Source organism: Bombus fervidus, chromosome 5 (assembly GCF_041682495.2).
Source record: "Bombus fervidus isolate BK054 chromosome 5, iyBomFerv1, whole genome shotgun sequence".
In the NCBI taxonomy this organism is placed as follows: domain Eukaryota; kingdom Metazoa; phylum Arthropoda; class Insecta; order Hymenoptera; family Apidae; genus Bombus; species Bombus fervidus.
The window spans coordinates 12,735,909-12,751,076 of record NC_091521.1 but is presented as its reverse complement, the minus strand read 5'-3'; the positions used below and the strand labels follow the sequence as shown (position 1 = coordinate 12,751,076).

At 27.1% G+C, this 15,168-nt stretch overlaps 7 protein-coding genes across 10 annotated transcripts in view; 4 read left to right on the top strand and 3 right to left on the bottom strand.

The window, feature by feature from the left end:
* LOC139987558 (tyrosine-protein kinase transmembrane receptor Ror) overlaps positions 1-15,168 on the top strand; it is a 36,361-nt gene that overhangs the window by 16,774 nt on the left and 4,419 nt on the right. The window lies entirely within an intron of this gene.
* Positions 50-1,476, bottom strand: LOC139987564 (replication protein A 32 kDa subunit). Its single transcript, XM_072003952.1, has 2 exons — positions 787-1,476; positions 50-627 (listed from the first exon to the last, which is right to left on the bottom strand). The coding sequence occupies exons 1-2, from the start codon at positions 1,028-1,030 to the stop codon at positions 170-172; spliced, it is 702 nt and encodes a 233-aa protein (XP_071860053.1). The 5' UTR covers positions 1,031-1,476; the 3' UTR covers positions 50-169.
* Positions 2,277-6,030, bottom strand: Psidin (phagocyte signaling impaired). The gene is made up of 10 exons (XM_072003929.1): positions 5,866-6,030; positions 5,516-5,740; positions 5,153-5,406; positions 4,842-5,065; positions 4,456-4,765; positions 4,061-4,365; positions 3,719-3,977; positions 3,396-3,641; positions 2,710-3,318; positions 2,277-2,628 (listed from the first exon to the last, which is right to left on the bottom strand). The coding sequence occupies exons 1-10, from the start codon at positions 5,924-5,926 to the stop codon at positions 2,404-2,406; spliced, it is 2,718 nt and encodes a 905-aa protein (XP_071860030.1). The 5' UTR covers positions 5,927-6,030; the 3' UTR covers positions 2,277-2,403.
* LOC139987241 (replication protein A 32 kDa subunit) lies at positions 6,998-8,255 on the top strand. The gene is made up of 2 exons (XM_072003254.1): positions 6,998-7,402; positions 7,484-8,255. Exons 1-2 carry the CDS (start codon positions 7,147-7,149, stop codon positions 7,966-7,968), a joined length of 741 nt encoding a protein of 246 aa, XP_071859355.1. The 5' UTR covers positions 6,998-7,146; the 3' UTR covers positions 7,969-8,255.
* Positions 8,602-11,181, top strand: LOC139987562 (GPN-loop GTPase 3). The gene is made up of 3 exons (XM_072003950.1): positions 8,602-8,775; positions 8,967-9,163; positions 9,251-11,181. Exons 1-3 carry the CDS (start codon positions 8,731-8,733, stop codon positions 9,858-9,860), a joined length of 852 nt encoding a protein of 283 aa, XP_071860051.1. The 5' UTR covers positions 8,602-8,730; the 3' UTR covers positions 9,861-11,181.
* LOC139987556 (uncharacterized) lies at positions 10,031-12,901 on the bottom strand. 3 transcript variants are annotated; one of them, XM_072003933.1, is made up of 6 exons: positions 12,753-12,901; positions 12,330-12,572; positions 12,006-12,205; positions 11,590-11,864; positions 10,499-11,517; positions 10,031-10,406 (listed from the first exon to the last, which is right to left on the bottom strand). In XM_072003933.1, the coding sequence occupies exons 2-6, from the start codon at positions 12,375-12,377 to the stop codon at positions 10,032-10,034; spliced, it is 1,917 nt and encodes a 638-aa protein (XP_071860034.1). In that variant the 5' UTR covers positions 12,378-12,572; positions 12,753-12,901; the 3' UTR covers position 10,031. The 3 variants fall into 3 exon arrangements, with proteins under 3 accessions (XP_071860034.1, XP_071860037.1, XP_071860036.1); XM_072003936.1 differs by having other exon boundaries at positions 10,499-11,514; XM_072003935.1 differs by lacking the exon at positions 12,753-12,901 and having other exon boundaries at positions 12,330-12,622.
* Positions 13,180-14,643, top strand: Mrpl18 (mitochondrial ribosomal protein L18). 2 transcript variants are annotated; one of them, XM_072003954.1, is made up of 4 exons: positions 13,180-13,586; positions 13,690-13,803; positions 14,013-14,256; positions 14,415-14,643. In XM_072003954.1, exons 1-3 carry the CDS (start codon positions 13,411-13,413, stop codon positions 14,248-14,250), a joined length of 528 nt encoding a protein of 175 aa, XP_071860055.1. In that variant the 5' UTR covers positions 13,180-13,410; the 3' UTR covers positions 14,251-14,256; positions 14,415-14,643. The 2 variants fall into 2 exon arrangements, with proteins under 2 accessions (XP_071860055.1, XP_071860054.1); XM_072003953.1 differs by lacking the exon at positions 14,415-14,643 and having other exon boundaries at positions 13,184-13,586; positions 14,013-14,325.

Sequence of the window (15,168 nt, the reverse complement as noted above, 5' to 3'; positions counted from 1 at the left end):
ATAATGATATAATATAACAATCATACTCTATGTTAGGTAGCACTCGGTTGATGTTGAATTAATTGTTTATTTTTAAAAAATAATATTTGTATTTTTCAACAGGTTTAGATAACTTTAGATCTTTTTTAAATTAGGTTTGAACAATAAAATTCTGCATCTGCTTGCATAATTATGTTGTCTTAAAGTGATCATCTGTAAAAGTAGTATAAATATGTCCTTCACTTGTAAGAAAGTCAATTATTTCATCAACTGCTGGTAACATATTCTTTGGCACACGGTTCTTGAGAGTCTTTCTTTCTATTCCATTTTCGCTATGATTTTCTGCTTGAATGACCTTATAAACTATAGTTTGTTCTTTAGTCAACCCAAGGTTGTCATCTAGCATAGGGACATCAGAACTTTTATCTTCATTATTAGAAGTCTTTTGAATCTTTAATGTTACATAGGTCACTTCCAATAAATGATTAGTTAACTCATTCAAGGTATTCAAAGGCCAAATCCTTAAAATTAATATATGTTTGATTTCAGTTTGTTCTCTTATGTATCCAAATACTCGTACATAGGTATTTAAATTAATTATTGATTCTGACTTTCCCACTGCCAACCATTGGAAACATGTAATATGACCTGTAATTAACAATTAATATATTAATTTTATCATATTTCTTCAAAAATTTATTTGATCTAATAAATAGGAAATAATTATATACTAACATAAAAAATTATATTAATAATAACAATTTATCTCTAAAATTACATAAACTTCAAAATATTCCTTTTTGATACCTGTTTCATCTTCAATTTCATATGTCACTTTTGTGCTACTCTTCTCTATATGATGTATAATTCCTACAAGAGTAATAATACTACCTTCCAAATTATCATTAAGTTGTGTTAACTGTTGAATCATAACAGGAATTATTTTCTTGATTCTTTTACCAGATTTTTTATTTCCGTCACTTTGATCCTGACTATCATTCAAAAATCCTCCTGATGCACTCACAATAGTACTGTCCAGGTTAGACCACATTGTCAATACACAGTACAGAGTAAATTATTACGAAAAAATTTTGTTACAACACGTGATATAAATATTATATGAAATCTAATTCAATAATATATGAAATATATGTTTTAAAACTTAAACCGCGTATTCGCCGATTGACAAGTTCAAACACATTAATGAATACTGAATGTTGTTGCATGCTCATAGAGTGCTTAATGTCATGGACACACACATATATTTACACACATACTTACCGTTTAATATAAGATACATAACTGAAGATAAAGCGACTGATACGAAATTAATCTGAATTAATATAAAAGATAAGTCGAAAATATATATAGAATATACAATATAGAAACTCTCCTTACAGAAACAGATCCTCCACAAAATTGTACCAATCTGACAATAATCTTATCAATATGAGTAACAGCCAATATAGCCTCTTAAAATATATAAATATAATTTCTTAATACACACATCTTTATTATAGTTTGCTAATATATTAATGACTAATAATTTTATAATGTTCTTGTTTAAATAAAAATATCTCTGATATAAATAAAGTCAATTAATGTCTAAATATAATTAATTAAGAGCTATATTAGCTGATATTAGCTAATTAAAATCACTTAAATATATAAATAGATACAATTTTTTTCGTTTCATATAAATTTATCCAATTTATTAATTTCATACAGTTCAATCAAGTAATTACTTAAATTACATGATTAACAAGTAATAAATTTATTCATATACAATGGAAGAAGCAAAATACAAATAAAAAACTTTGTTACTCTAGAGACATTTTTTTAAATTAATTAATTTCAACTTTATGATATTTTTCACGTATAAGAATTTATACACACCTCTATGTAAACACGTTCTTAATATATATATAAGTTAAAAATTTACATGAAAATAATAAACAATTGTATTTTAATTTCAATAACTTCTAAAACAACAAAAAAATTGTACACCGATTTTTAAATGATTACAAATAAAGTTAACGATAACCAATTAGAAAACACTTTTCAATATTCTGTTATCCAAGGATAACAAAATTTAGATTTAACCAAGTTTTATTAATTTAATATCTTTTTATCAAATATACTGTTTACTTATTTTAAAAATATATAATTTACATAAGACGGCAGTGTATTCCACTTCAACGTGAATATACCAAAATTTGTGCATATGAAATATTTCTAAATTAATAATTCTTTATGAATTTAGTACGAAATTAAAACAATTTGAAAATGTGATTTCCAATAAAGAATTCAGTCAATATTTATAATTGATTAAGACTAATAACTATGTACACAATAAATGAACTCGTTTTAGAAATCAATGAATAGCTGGATGGATATTCTTTGTACAAGAATTTTCTTACAATTTCAGCTTTTTAAACTGCTTAGAAGTTTTAGCGTACTTTGAACTCGAGATTTTAATGATCTGCAACTTTGTCCCAAACTATCTTGACCATATCTAATTATTGTAGCACACAAATCATCTTCATCGTTACTCAGCCCAGTATATAACTGGTATTTTTCAAATTCTGTTAGTACCGAATCTAAATTTTGAATCCTCTCTTCAAGTACCATTACTATTTCTTTCCAACTCTATAACATAGTAAACAAACAAATGAAAACATTGTATAAATTAGAGTAAACAGCTAATATCAATTCATTCGATTAACTTACATGATCATTATCATTTAATGAAATAGATGTTATTTGTTTATTACATTTTTTCTTATTCTTCTTTTGCGAAGTCTTAGGTTGTAATTGTGTTGCACACAGAGTACATATGGCACTAATAATTGCGAGAGTTTCGCTACACGTTGACGCTCTCAGTAAAAAATACTTGAAAGACATTGGAATTCTCTTCTCAGGGATATCTATTGTCTGAAGGCATGGTGAAACTCGTAGCATCTGAATACATTCAAAATCAGGATAACGTGACTGAGCAAGCGATTCTGCAAGTCGGGCGATTGTCTTCAATTGTTCGGAGTAATGAGCTTCGCATAACCTTTCAACTGCATCCATAGGAACTAACATTTTACATGATCTATTCTTTCTCCCTTCTGATTCAAATTTTTTAAGAATCGAAGGAATTTGTTCATTATCCAGTTGTTTCAGTTCATTAGAAAATCGAGTAAGAAGAGAGGAACTGTCAGGTGCTACACATGCTGCTAAAATTTTTAACATTAAATCTCGCACTGCTAGTAATCTTAACATACATATGCGTGTTTCTTCTTGCATTCTAATATCCTCTCCGTTTTCCGTAAGTGGTTCCCATCCAGGAACAACCTGTTTAATTAAAGAATTGCATCAATTCTTTTAAATTTTAAGTTTTCTTTTTTAATATGTTATGGATATAGGATTACCTCCAAATCACGATTATCTCGTAAAGAATTCAATCGAACAGAATCCTCGATTAGTTGTATATCCATATTATCTAAAGCAGAAATTAAAGATGTGGAACTACTGCACCAACCTAATTCCAAAAGCATCTTATCTACAGTAGTCATAACAAAGTGAAAAGAATTTTCCAAACGTTCTTTTAACTCCACAAATTCTTGAATCTTTACAAAACTTCCGTATTTATAGGCAAACGTTAAATGATCTGCGCTCTAATCACATATTATAATTGAATTAGATAGAATTTTACTTATTAATTAAAAGAATTTTATAATATACAAATACATACATCTTTGTAATTTGCAATAAAAAATTTAGTAGTATGATCTAAAGTTATGGTAGCTACTGTAAGATGGCCAAGTGGAGCAAGTAATGGTGCATGTAAATAACCCAATGAATCTAACTGAATATGTTTAACATCCAACAATGTAAAAACATGATCAGCTGCACCTACTAGTCCTGCTTCCAAATAGATTCGTATTAGTAGAATTTTTATATAAAAATTAGCCGGACTTGATAATAAACCACGTTCTAATAATTCCATTGCCCTATAAATATATATTATTATTCTTATTACATACTAAATTTTTACCATAAATACTTTTTTTACTTAAAAATATAAAATAACTACCTATAAAGATACACTGCATCATTTGTATTACACCATAATTCATGCAATAAGTACGTTGCTAGAAGAATATAAGAATCTGCTGGACAAAAGTCTGTTGGTAATCTATCTTGGATTGGACATAATTCATTACCCTCCTTATATAATTTACATAATCGTTCTACCAATTGTTTCTGCTTATTTATATCAATATTTGGAGGATGATGAAAACCACAAATACGACGCAATTGTTCTAAATGAATGTGTCTCTGCATTTGCTGCAAATTAGTTGGGAATCCATCAGGTTTGACACCAACACTTTCTTCTATCTAGAAACATAACAGTATTCGGAATAAAATATCATACAAATGAATTGTTACTTTTATCTGAATGATACAGTTTGCTATCTTATTACTTACCTTTTGAATCAATTGTTGCTTGCCCATAGGTGTTAGTAAATGTAAGTATAGACGTAAGTCTCCAACTACACAACTTTTTTCCCCAAATTGTGAAAAATACTGATACATTAAGTCAATTGGTTCGGTAACATTTTCAATAATTTCACCACTTTGAGTAAGCTTTAATAATTCAAATTTTGCGAGGTAAGGAGCTCTACATTTTTTCTCTAATGTGGTTATGATCTTATTAAGGAAATTTAAACATTCTTCTGGCTTTTGAAATTTAAGAGCCGCAAGAAGATAGTCTTGGTAATATGCCCAATTGTCAACACTATTTATAATACACAAGTAGTATAAAACATTAGAACATTATTACTTAAAGTGCACATACACTACATTACACTCACTTTTCACTGATGAGTTCCTTATATGCATTAACTGCTTCAGAAAAACGTTCCAATTTTAATAAAAGTGCTGCTTTGTGTTGTGAAACAGACGAAAGAAGTGAAGCTAATGGCCCTGATAAAACATTTAACATTTCTTCATTTTTACCTTGAAGTTCTAATATCATTAAGTAAAGTTGCACTTCTTGTTCTGCTTCCATTTTTCCTTCTTTAATTAATTTTAGTACCTAATTTTTATTAAAATAATGTAAAAGCTACCAATAAAACAATTTATACTTTGTCATACTAGAATAACTTTATATTAATCTACAAACCATTCTTTCTGCTAAGGGTAAAGTAACTCCTTTTGCTAACTTTTCATCTGAATGTATAGCTTGCATAACTATGCTCATCACAGCCCAGAAGTAGTAAGGATTTTTTGGTTTTAGTTTATATAAGGCAAGTGCTGTTTGTTGCTGTTTTTTATAATCTCCAAGACGAACATAAGACATAAAGAGATGTGTTAATAATTCTTCATTGCCAGGATCTACTTTAACTGCAGCTTCGTACACTTCACTAATTTTATCAGCTGTAAATAAATTCAATACCATATTCAGTTCTTTCAATAATTCAATATATATGTAGCAATTACAATTACCTATAAGTGTAAAAAATAATAGAATATAACTTGAACTTACGTTGGTGTCTTTCTCTATAGCAAATGCTCATGACCTGTAGAGTACAGTCCTCACAGGGAATCTCAGAACGTACTTTATCCATAATAATTTGACATTCATTTTCTTTACCAAGTCGTAATAAAGCCAAGGCTTTGAGTACCCTAGCACACTGATTGCTTGGTTGCTTCTTAAGCACTTTATCTGCTTCTTGAAGAGCTTTCTTATTATTTCCATTATCCAACCAATCTGAAATCCACAGTGCAATAATGTTACATAACCTCGTTACCGGTCAAGTACTGAAAGCACGTTCTCTTATGACTTAAGAAATATAAATATTTACTCATTAATAATAATATTAACAATATACTTGCCATATATCGGACGTAAACGGCGTTCATTAACAATATTGTCTGCACGGGTCTTAGACGCCATGATATTTTTTGCAGTAATTTTAAATCAACAAACCAAAGTTTTCCTTCGTCCATAACATGTTCGTGTCATAAGGCACATTTGCATTGATTTTTTTTACATATTGTGGCTTCTTACGACTTTAAAAAAGATCAAAATTAAGAAAATAGGTATATTTTTAGATTTCAGAGATTATAATAAAGAAATAAATATTTTTAAATTCATTCAAAATATTCTTTCTCATATCAATATTAAATAAGGAACTAGAAGCAAATAATTCAATGGAACTAATTGTTTTATTAATTGTTAAATTTTATTATAAATAATTAATAATTAAAAAATAAATAAATAATTAATCCAACTTTTACTTTACAATATGATAATTATATAAAATGAAAAATTCAAGTTAAAATTCTCAAATACCATATAGAGAAAAACCACCTTTGGTATACTCAGAGACAGTAAACGTACATAATTTTATTTTGAGGACATACTCGTTTTTATTCCAATTAATGACAAAAATTATCAAATTATAGTCGTCAAATCTAACATTAAAATAAAAATGATTAAAATATTATTATATATATACATAAAAGATAAAATTCGCGCCAGAAATATTTGTGTTGCGCTATTGCGTGAATTTGCTTTTGGTAAGATAATGTGAAGTTGCTTTCAGAGATTATATCTAGAGAAATTCTTAGAAATTAGGAAATACAAAAGAGGAAAATTTAAACTGATTTATTGTACAGTTATGGGTAAAATATATCGCTTATGTATGTATTATTATTGTTCTTTCGCAGATTACACACTTCATAGAATTCATATATATCGTTTATTGTATATTGTATATTATTGTAGCACGATGCGTTTGTGAAGTTTTGTAAATTATCATAAGTAGTATAGCATAGTATAAAATCGTAAATCATGTAAGATGCAATGTATAGCCTGTTAAACGAAACGACGCAGAAAACGTAAACTCGAGTTTCACTGGTCGACAACCAATAGTTGCAACCAACAATCAAATTTATTTACGTTTACTGCCTTGTCTCGTTGAGCAGACTATGTATACTTTCAGTTTTATTTCATTGCGAATCTAGTCTATATATATATATATAATTTATGATTGTACGTTCGCGCGTAAATTGTATGACTAGCTATAATTTACTCTTGTCACTTGTCGATACTTATGAACACAAAATTTTTAAAATTTATCAGTCTGTAAAAATAATCAATTAAATATCGATATGTGGTCATCAGATTTGGATAGCAGTATAAATCCTCGAGGTGGATTTTTGGAAGGTTTCAACAAAACAGAGGGAACAAAAGAGCGTAAAAAACAAACTATTGTTCCTGTTATGATAGGAAATTTACTTTCTTTTTCTTCCACTGACGAACCAAAATTATGGGAGATCCCGGTTCGTATGTTTATGGTTGTTGGATTAATACGCAACGTTGAAGAGACGACAACAAAAATATCATATGATATTGAAGATGAAACAGGTTTAATTTAATTAATGTTTATTCCTTTTTCTAAGTTTCTTTCTTCTTGGTTCTTAGTTCTTTCTATATTTATATATTTAGGTACTATCACTGCGCTCAAATGGTTAGAAATGGATAAAAAGACATCAGATACTACAATGCAAATAAATACATATGTTCGCGTAGTTGGTTTTCTTAGAGAACAAACTGATAAGCGACATATTTTAATTTTACGAATGTGGCCACTACAAACCTTGAATGAATTAACTAATCATATTCTTGAAGTTACTTATGTTACACTAAAAGCTAAAATGATGGCAAAAGATGTTACAACATTAGAGAAAGAGCAAGATAATAAAAATGATCTAAATGGAGAAGCTGCTTATTATGGAATGTCAGAAGCACAAACTTTAGTTTATAAAATTATTCATGCACAAAATGATACTGAATCTGGTATTGAAAGAGATAAAATTAAAGAGAAAGTACCAAACTCACTTTCAGGGCAAGTAGATGAAATTTTAGATTTTTTATCTTCTGAAGGCCATATATATACAACGAGTTCAGATGATTATTTTAAAACAACTTAAACAATTAATATAAGGCAATTTTTTTCTATTTATCACAAATATCAAGGTTTTGTTCAATTTGTAACATATCAAAAAGATAAATATACAATAGTAGTAGTATATGTGCTAAGTAAATGCATGTAATTTTTTTTAATTTTTCTATATATGCATCAATCTCAGAAAGCAGTATAAATTTTTTCATTTACTTTTACTCTTTGTAAGCTAATGTTAATGTGGAAACTTCTTTTCATTGATGTATTATTTATAAGAACTTTTATTTTTAATATTTAATAAATTTCTTAACAATATAGATTTTATGTACTTATTATAAAAACTATAATGAATTATTTTTACCATATTTTACTGCAAAATTTTATAACTAGTATTTTATAGTGACTAAATATAGTAATATATAGAAAATTTATAATCTTTCTTTTTCATTTATTTTTACTAATAAAATAAATTTATTTTTATTAATAAAATAATTTCTTTAATTTTTACTAATAAAATAATAAAATAATTTTTACTAATAAATTTTTACTAACAAAATAACTAATAAAGTATAACTCACCTAATTATAAAAATTTTATTTCACTAGAAGAATTACATTTGTACACACTGTGAAAATTTTAACCTAAATATTAACATTCTATTACTCAAAACCATCAGGCACCAACCATTTGATAACCTCAAATAGTAGAATCTGATGACTTCCAACAGTTGTAGCGCATAAGTGTATTTTATTTAATTCGTATGATATTAATTTAAAAGCAGAAGAGCAAAATGAGATACGCGCAACTTGTGATGGGACCAGCGGGTAGCGGAAAGGTATTCTCTTTCTATTTTATTAAAACTTATGAATGTAAAGTAGAAGTATACGAAAACGATGCAATTGAAATGTGCAATTAAATTAAAATGAACGCATGATTATATTAATATAAGTATTAAACAATACACACATACTTTTTATTAAATATGTATTATATTACACATCAATATATAATAATCTTTTTATATAGTCCACTTACTGTTCTGCTATGCAACAACATGCAGTCAACGAAAGACAAGTAATAGAAGTAGTAAATTTAGATCCAGCAGCAGAATATTTTGATTATGAACCTTTAGTTGATATAAGAGAATTAATTCAGTTAGATGATGCTATGGAAGATGATGAATTACGATTTGGACCTAATGGTGGTCTTGTATTTTGTATGGAGTAAGTTTATGAAATAAATTTTACTTTCTCTATAAAGATTATAGTGAAGTTAAACATTTTACATTTACAGTAAAATTTTATTTGTAGGTATTTAATAGAAAACTCATCATGGTTAGAGCAAAAACTTGGTGATGTGGATGATGATTATATCATCTTTGATTGTCCAGGACAAATAGAGTTATATACGCATATGACAGTTATTCGTCAATTAATAACAATGTTGGAAAATCTCAATTTTCGCATATGTGGGGTATTTTTAATAGATAGTCAATTCATGATTGATGGATCAAAGTTTTTGTCAGGTACAATGGCCGCACTTAGTGTGATGATTAATTTAGAATTACCACATATTAATATCCTCAGTAAAATGGATTTACTGTCAAAAAGTTCAAAAAAGCAACTAGACAAATATTTAGAACCTGATCCATACAGTTTATTATCAGACATGGAGAAAGATACTTGGAATGAAAAATACAGAAACCTCACTGAAGCAATAGGAAGGCTTATAGAGGACTACAGTTTGGTGCGTTTTTATCCATTAAATATAAAAAACGAAGAAAGTATGGCAGATATTAAACTGACGATTGACAATATTATTCAATATGGAGAGGATGCTGATGTTAAGATTAGAGATTTTGATGAACCTACTAATGACGACGATAATGATGTAAGTTATGATGTAAATACATTAAAATAGCTTTACTATAATAAAATATTTTTATGAAATATTTTTTTGAAATTTACTTTCCAATGCCAATGAAATACAAACAAAATAAAATAAAAAGAATTCGTTTCGTTAATTTAATTACCAGTAGCTTATGAAAATATCTGTACACGGAAATGATGGAATATTTACACTATTAAGGATTCATCGTTCTAAATGTGCATTTATCGTATTAAATACAAACATTAGGCATCCAAATGCCAGTGTTGATCCGTGAGCAACAATAGCACTTCCTTCCCACCCTTCTTCTAAGTGATCTTTATTTTTTGTTTCAGACCTTGTCAAGTTACATTTACATAATACTCTTTTCTTCTCTATTTGTTTTTGAGTCAGAACCTTTTCTCTTATTATAGCCTTTACTGCTTCTGTTGTATCTTGTTCCTTAGTCATTAATTGGAATTTATCATCAGCTTCTTCTTTTATCTCTTCTACGACGCCTGTATAGTTACAGGAATATAGTACATTATCAACTACTGTTCCATATTCACTATAGTTTAATAATTCATAACGTTTGGTACTCTGTAAATAAAAGAATACAGATAGATAAAATAATACATCTCATAAAATATTTAATGAAAACGATACATATTGAAATCGTTATTCATTATTACCTCGTCGAAAAAAATAATAGCGTGTTTTGAAGATGTAAAGCTACAGTTACCATAATTAGATAAAACTAAATCACAATTTGGTCCACTTCCAATAGTAAGTGTTTTATGAATCATAAAAGTTGGTGGTTTAGGTTTGTGATTTAAAGAAAACAATGCTGCCCTAGCCCTTGTTTGGCAATTAATTATGTTATAATTTTCTCCATCTGGATCTAAAATTTGTTCTAATCGTTGTAATGCCAATGCTTCTAAAACTGGTCTTTCAAGTAACTGTATACCTTCTTTTACATCATAACCAAACTTCTCTGCATAATATTTAGTACTAATGTCATCATTACAACTACTTTCAGTTATATTTTCTTGTTCCACATTTTCCTCATATTTAATGCTACTTGTAACTTCTTGATTACTTTCATCCTTTATTTCATTGTTTTCTTCAATCTCCTTTTCTACTTCCATTGATTCTTCCAATTTTTGCACTTTTGTATTTTCTTTTTCTACTTTAGGGAGTTTGTTATCATTATCTTCCACATTCTGCACTTTAATATTTTTAATCACTGGTCTTATGACAGCATCATGATAAAATTGTACAGGATCTAATTCTGGTGGGTGTTCATAATGAAATTTTACAGAACAGGGTACCTTTACTCTTGTTCGACCTTCTAATTTGATCTTTGTTCGAAAAAGTGGATTTGCAGCACGCGCTTTACGTAAAAAATCTAATTTTACTGCATGTTGATCTATACGTTGATTGGCATATTTATCCCAAAGTTTAATACGTTCTGTTACTCTACATGAGGTTAATAAATTTTGATCTATGAAATGATTTGGATGATTAGGACACATCCATCTTCCAATTGGAAAAGCAGTGAGTGGTGGGTCTAAACAATCTTGATGAAAATATAATGGACAATAATCACATGCAATTAATGGTGCTTTTCTGCAGCTGCGACCACACTCAAAGCACAAACGTGCTGGTAAAGGTACCATTAAATTATTATCTAAACAGTGACTTTTCCCTACTGAAAAGAAAAATCTTATAATTAATAATAAATTATGTAATAAATATCTATAAAAAATTAAATAATATATACCATTATTACTTCCACTTTGTTGTTTTCCTCTTCTACCTGAAACATAATCTACTTTATTACTACCAGGGAACATAATTGGTAATTGCAATTCTTTAGGCAATTCAAATTCTCTAGGATTAACTAAAGATGCTGCCAGGGCTAATACTTCTAATGCAGATTTTTTTTTATTCTTTTCATTTCCTTTAGTATCTAACTGATTTCTTTTTGATGCACATCGGCAAGCATAACACAACCATTCTCCATTAGGAATATCTGCTGGATCCACTGCTGGATAACTGCAAATGATTATATATATAAAATTTAATTCATTTAAACAAAAAATTAGGTTCAGTAAGCATTTTTATATTTAAAAATAATATTACTAAAATCAGAAATATTGAATCTCATTTCTTTCATCTTGAAGTATCCAAACTCACTGGCATTGCAAATGATATGATGCAGGGCATTTGTCACAACATATAAGTTCTCCTCCATCTCGACAAGCATCACAGATATCATGATTGTGGCCACGTCCTCTTCTTTTAAAATACGGATGCTTTTTTTCTTCTTTGTCCTTTTTATTTTTTGCTGTTTTAGAATCTTCTGATACAGGTGGTGCTATAAGAGCTTGAATTTGCTAGCAACACAAAAATTAATTATATAAAAAAGAAATATTTAAAAATTTTAGATATACATAAGAAAATTATTATATATAATGTAATTTTTCATAGATAAACGAATTATATTTCATTCTTACTTACTGGCATTAAACCACCGATCATTGGAAAACCATATTCTACAGTACCCATTCTGAAAGTAATTTTTAATTCTTAATGCTATAAATTTTTTTTGTTTAGCGTATAACATTTGTTTAACTACGAATTATATATTTACTCTCCCTTTTCATTTTTCATATCTAATTTGGTTATGTATAAAACTTAGAAAAACGAAATATTAGATTTATACACTTAATCCTTGCAAGATACTGTAGATTGTGCTGTCCCCTGTATAAGAATTCAAAATTTTAAAACAAATTTATGTAAATTCCATGATATATTTATTACTTTATATTTCTTTCGTACAAATATAAACATTTCATACATTCACATTCTTACATTATTATTCTTATATAATGATGCTTAAAATATGTATCAAGTATCTGTATTCTCTAATATACTTCTTACCGTGTACTGCTTATACTTTTTACTATATGCTTAAGAAATGTGTTTTTCTATATATGATTATATTCTTCTTATATTACATACTCGTATAAACTATACTATGTGCATATATACATACTTCTTATTTCAAACTAAGAGAGATGATATTTATATTTATATATATGTACTTGTAGGTTGCTGTAATCTTACATAAATTTATGAACCAACAAAATATAAAATGTTATTTAATATATTTTAATTTTGTTTGTAATAAAATAAGAATATTAATAAATATTATAATATTATGATATTAATAAAAAAATATTAGCTCTTTTAAATAATTAAATAGTATGAGAAAAGAATTCATTGAAATTGTACACATAGATTAAGTAACACTGAACTTTGTTAATTATCTTAAAATAGACTTTTTATTATTTTAATTGAATTAAATCTAAATATCATAACATGTAAATATTATGAAAAATATTGTCTATTGTGTTATTGATTATGTAGTATCATTGAGTGAGGAGTTTACTGTCCAGCTTATATTCATTATTTGTGATTGTCTGGAAATATTTAAAGAATTTGAGGTTTAAACGAAAGATATACATACGTATACATTTTGCTTGCATTTGAATAAACAAAATTATTAAAATATTTATAAATTATATAAAATTTCAAAATGCTTCGAATACCTACCAACACCTTAATTAAAAGACAAATACATGGAAATGCAGAAATAGTAAGCAATTGTAAGGAAATCAGAAATCGCAATCCACGAAATTTAGAACGTTTAAGAATCGCAAGGAAACCTATAGGATATGCTCTTGATAAACGTGAAAGTGGATATTGGCATAAGTAAGATAATTACATATAACATAATTTTTTCTGTTATAACCTTAATAGTGTACTAAGTTTTAATACCGTATCTTTCTAACATTTGTGATCAAAATTTGGATAGGTTGGTTGTACATACCTCTCAACGTCATGTTACAGCAGAAATATGTCATTTTGAAAATGGTCCAATTATCACAATATCAAGTAAAGATTGGGGATTGAAAAAACAATTATATAGGTTTGTAGACACTATAAATACATGAAATAGAAATGCATTAATTTGAAATTTGAAATTTCAACTAGCAAGAGAAATGATGACAAAGATTTCCAAATTTTTTCTAGACTTACGTAGATTATTTGATTAACGTATGAAAAATTTTAAATAGTTAATAATTAAATACTTTTTAAAACTCAAAAACCAAATTAAAATTATACAAATTATTTTAGCACAAATGATTGTATAGCATATAAGTTTGTGGGACGTATGCTTGCACAACGTTGCTTAGAAAGTGGTATATCTGAAATTTATTTGAATAAAAGTTCTTTTGTTATTGGAAAGAAGGTACAATCACTAATTGATACACTGTTAGAAAGTGGAATTTGCTTACAAGAACCAGAAGAGTATAAACACCCAAGACCTGGGACCATGAATTATCCAGAGAAACCTTGGGAAACATATGAATAGTATTCAGTTATGTATAAATATTATATAAAAGTATATATATAGTACACAGCAATAAATAAAAGTTACATAAACTAACAGATTTTGCATTATGCATTTTGTCTATCATAAATTAAAGTAAAAATAATAATAATTTTCACATTTTGGTCTTTTAAATTTTATTACAGATCTTTTGAAGTTAGGAAAAAATTTGAGGAAGGATATTCAAAAACATATTGTCTATTTTAGTATTATCTGTCTTTATTATTTAAGCATTTCTTTTAATTAGAATATGCAAATTTATACAGCATACATTATATAAAGATAGCAATAAATAATCATGTTAATATTAAATAAAATTTAATTTATGACAAATACAATAAACCTACTGTACTCAATAATATTAAATATGTATAAGTGTGCAGGATTTATCATTACTACACTAGTAACTATAAACTAAATTAATACTACATATTAGGCTGACTTATTTTGCATGCTAATAAAAATATTTCTTTACAAATATAATACTGTATTAATAATTGTATCATAATTGTAGATAACAAAATATCTAAATAGTTCAGAAAATTTATGAAGTCTTTTATTTTGTTTTTCTTTTTAATTTATGAAATCACAGAATGTGAGTCATTTATGAAACTTAATTTGGTTGAGTTAACTTCATAAATAACTGTACATAGACATTTATAGCTTTTATTTTTGTTACTGGATTTTGTAAAGTGCACTTATATTTATTGAGACTCTGTAGAAAATCCTGCACATATGAAAAAATAAATCTATATATTACACTTTAAACAGTAATAATACTTCAGTCTAAAAATTTAAATTTGAATTTTGAATACCGGTAATAGGGCATATATTTCATTGTTCAGTAATATTAAATTTATAATTTTTAAGATGTAAGCAAAGTGTTTTTAATCATTTAAC

Excerpts from the sequence above, each read along its gene's own strand:
- Mrpl18 (XM_072003954.1), top strand. The coding sequence starts at position 13,411 with ATGCTTCGAATACCTACCAACACCTTAATTAAAAGACAAATACATGGA. Across the intron at positions 13,587-13,689 it reads GAAAGTGGATATTGGCATAA|GTTGGTTGTACATACCTCTC; the intron begins GTAAGATAATTA and ends AAATTTGGATAG. Across the intron at positions 13,804-14,012 it reads TTGAAAAAACAATTATATAG|CACAAATGATTGTATAGCAT; the intron begins GTTTGTAGACAC and ends AAATTATTTTAG.
- LOC139987556 (XM_072003933.1), bottom strand. The coding sequence starts at position 12,377 with ATGGGTACTGTAGAATATGGTTTTCCAATGATCGGTGGTTTAATGCCA. Across the intron at positions 12,206-12,329 it reads TGATCGGTGGTTTAATGCCA|CAAATTCAAGCTCTTATAGC; the intron begins GTAAGTAAGAAT and ends TTGTGTTGCTAG. Across the intron at positions 11,865-12,005 it reads TCATATCATTTGCAATGCCA|TTATCCAGCAGTGGATCCAG; the intron begins GTGAGTTTGGAT and ends AATCATTTGCAG.
- LOC139987562 (XM_072003950.1), top strand. The coding sequence starts at position 8,731 with ATGAGATACGCGCAACTTGTGATGGGACCAGCGGGTAGCGGAAAG. Across the intron at positions 8,776-8,966 it reads GACCAGCGGGTAGCGGAAAG|TCCACTTACTGTTCTGCTAT; the intron begins GTATTCTCTTTC and ends CTTTTTATATAG. Across the intron at positions 9,164-9,250 it reads GGTCTTGTATTTTGTATGGA|GTATTTAATAGAAAACTCAT; the intron begins GTAAGTTTATGA and ends TTTTATTTGTAG.
- LOC139987564 (XM_072003952.1), bottom strand. The coding sequence starts at position 1,030 with ATGTGGTCTAACCTGGACAGTACTATTGTGAGTGCATCAGGAGGATTT. Across the intron at positions 628-786 it reads TGAAATTGAAGATGAAACAG|GTCATATTACATGTTTCCAA; the intron begins GTATCAAAAAGG and ends TGTTAATTACAG.
- Psidin (XM_072003929.1), bottom strand. The coding sequence starts at position 5,926 with ATGGCGTCTAAGACCCGTGCAGACAATATTGTTAATGAACGCCGTTTA. Across the intron at positions 5,066-5,152 it reads TACCCTTAGCAGAAAGAATG|GTACTAAAATTAATTAAAGA; the intron begins GTTTGTAGATTA and ends AATAAAAATTAG. Across the intron at positions 2,629-2,709 it reads CATTAAATGATAATGATCAT|AGTTGGAAAGAAATAGTAAT; the intron begins GTAAGTTAATCG and ends ACTATGTTATAG.
- LOC139987241 (XM_072003254.1), top strand. The coding sequence starts at position 7,147 with ATGTGGTCATCAGATTTGGATAGCAGTATAAATCCTCGAGGTGGATTT. Across the intron at positions 7,403-7,483 it reads TGATATTGAAGATGAAACAG|GTACTATCACTGCGCTCAAA; the intron begins GTTTAATTTAAT and ends TTATATATTTAG.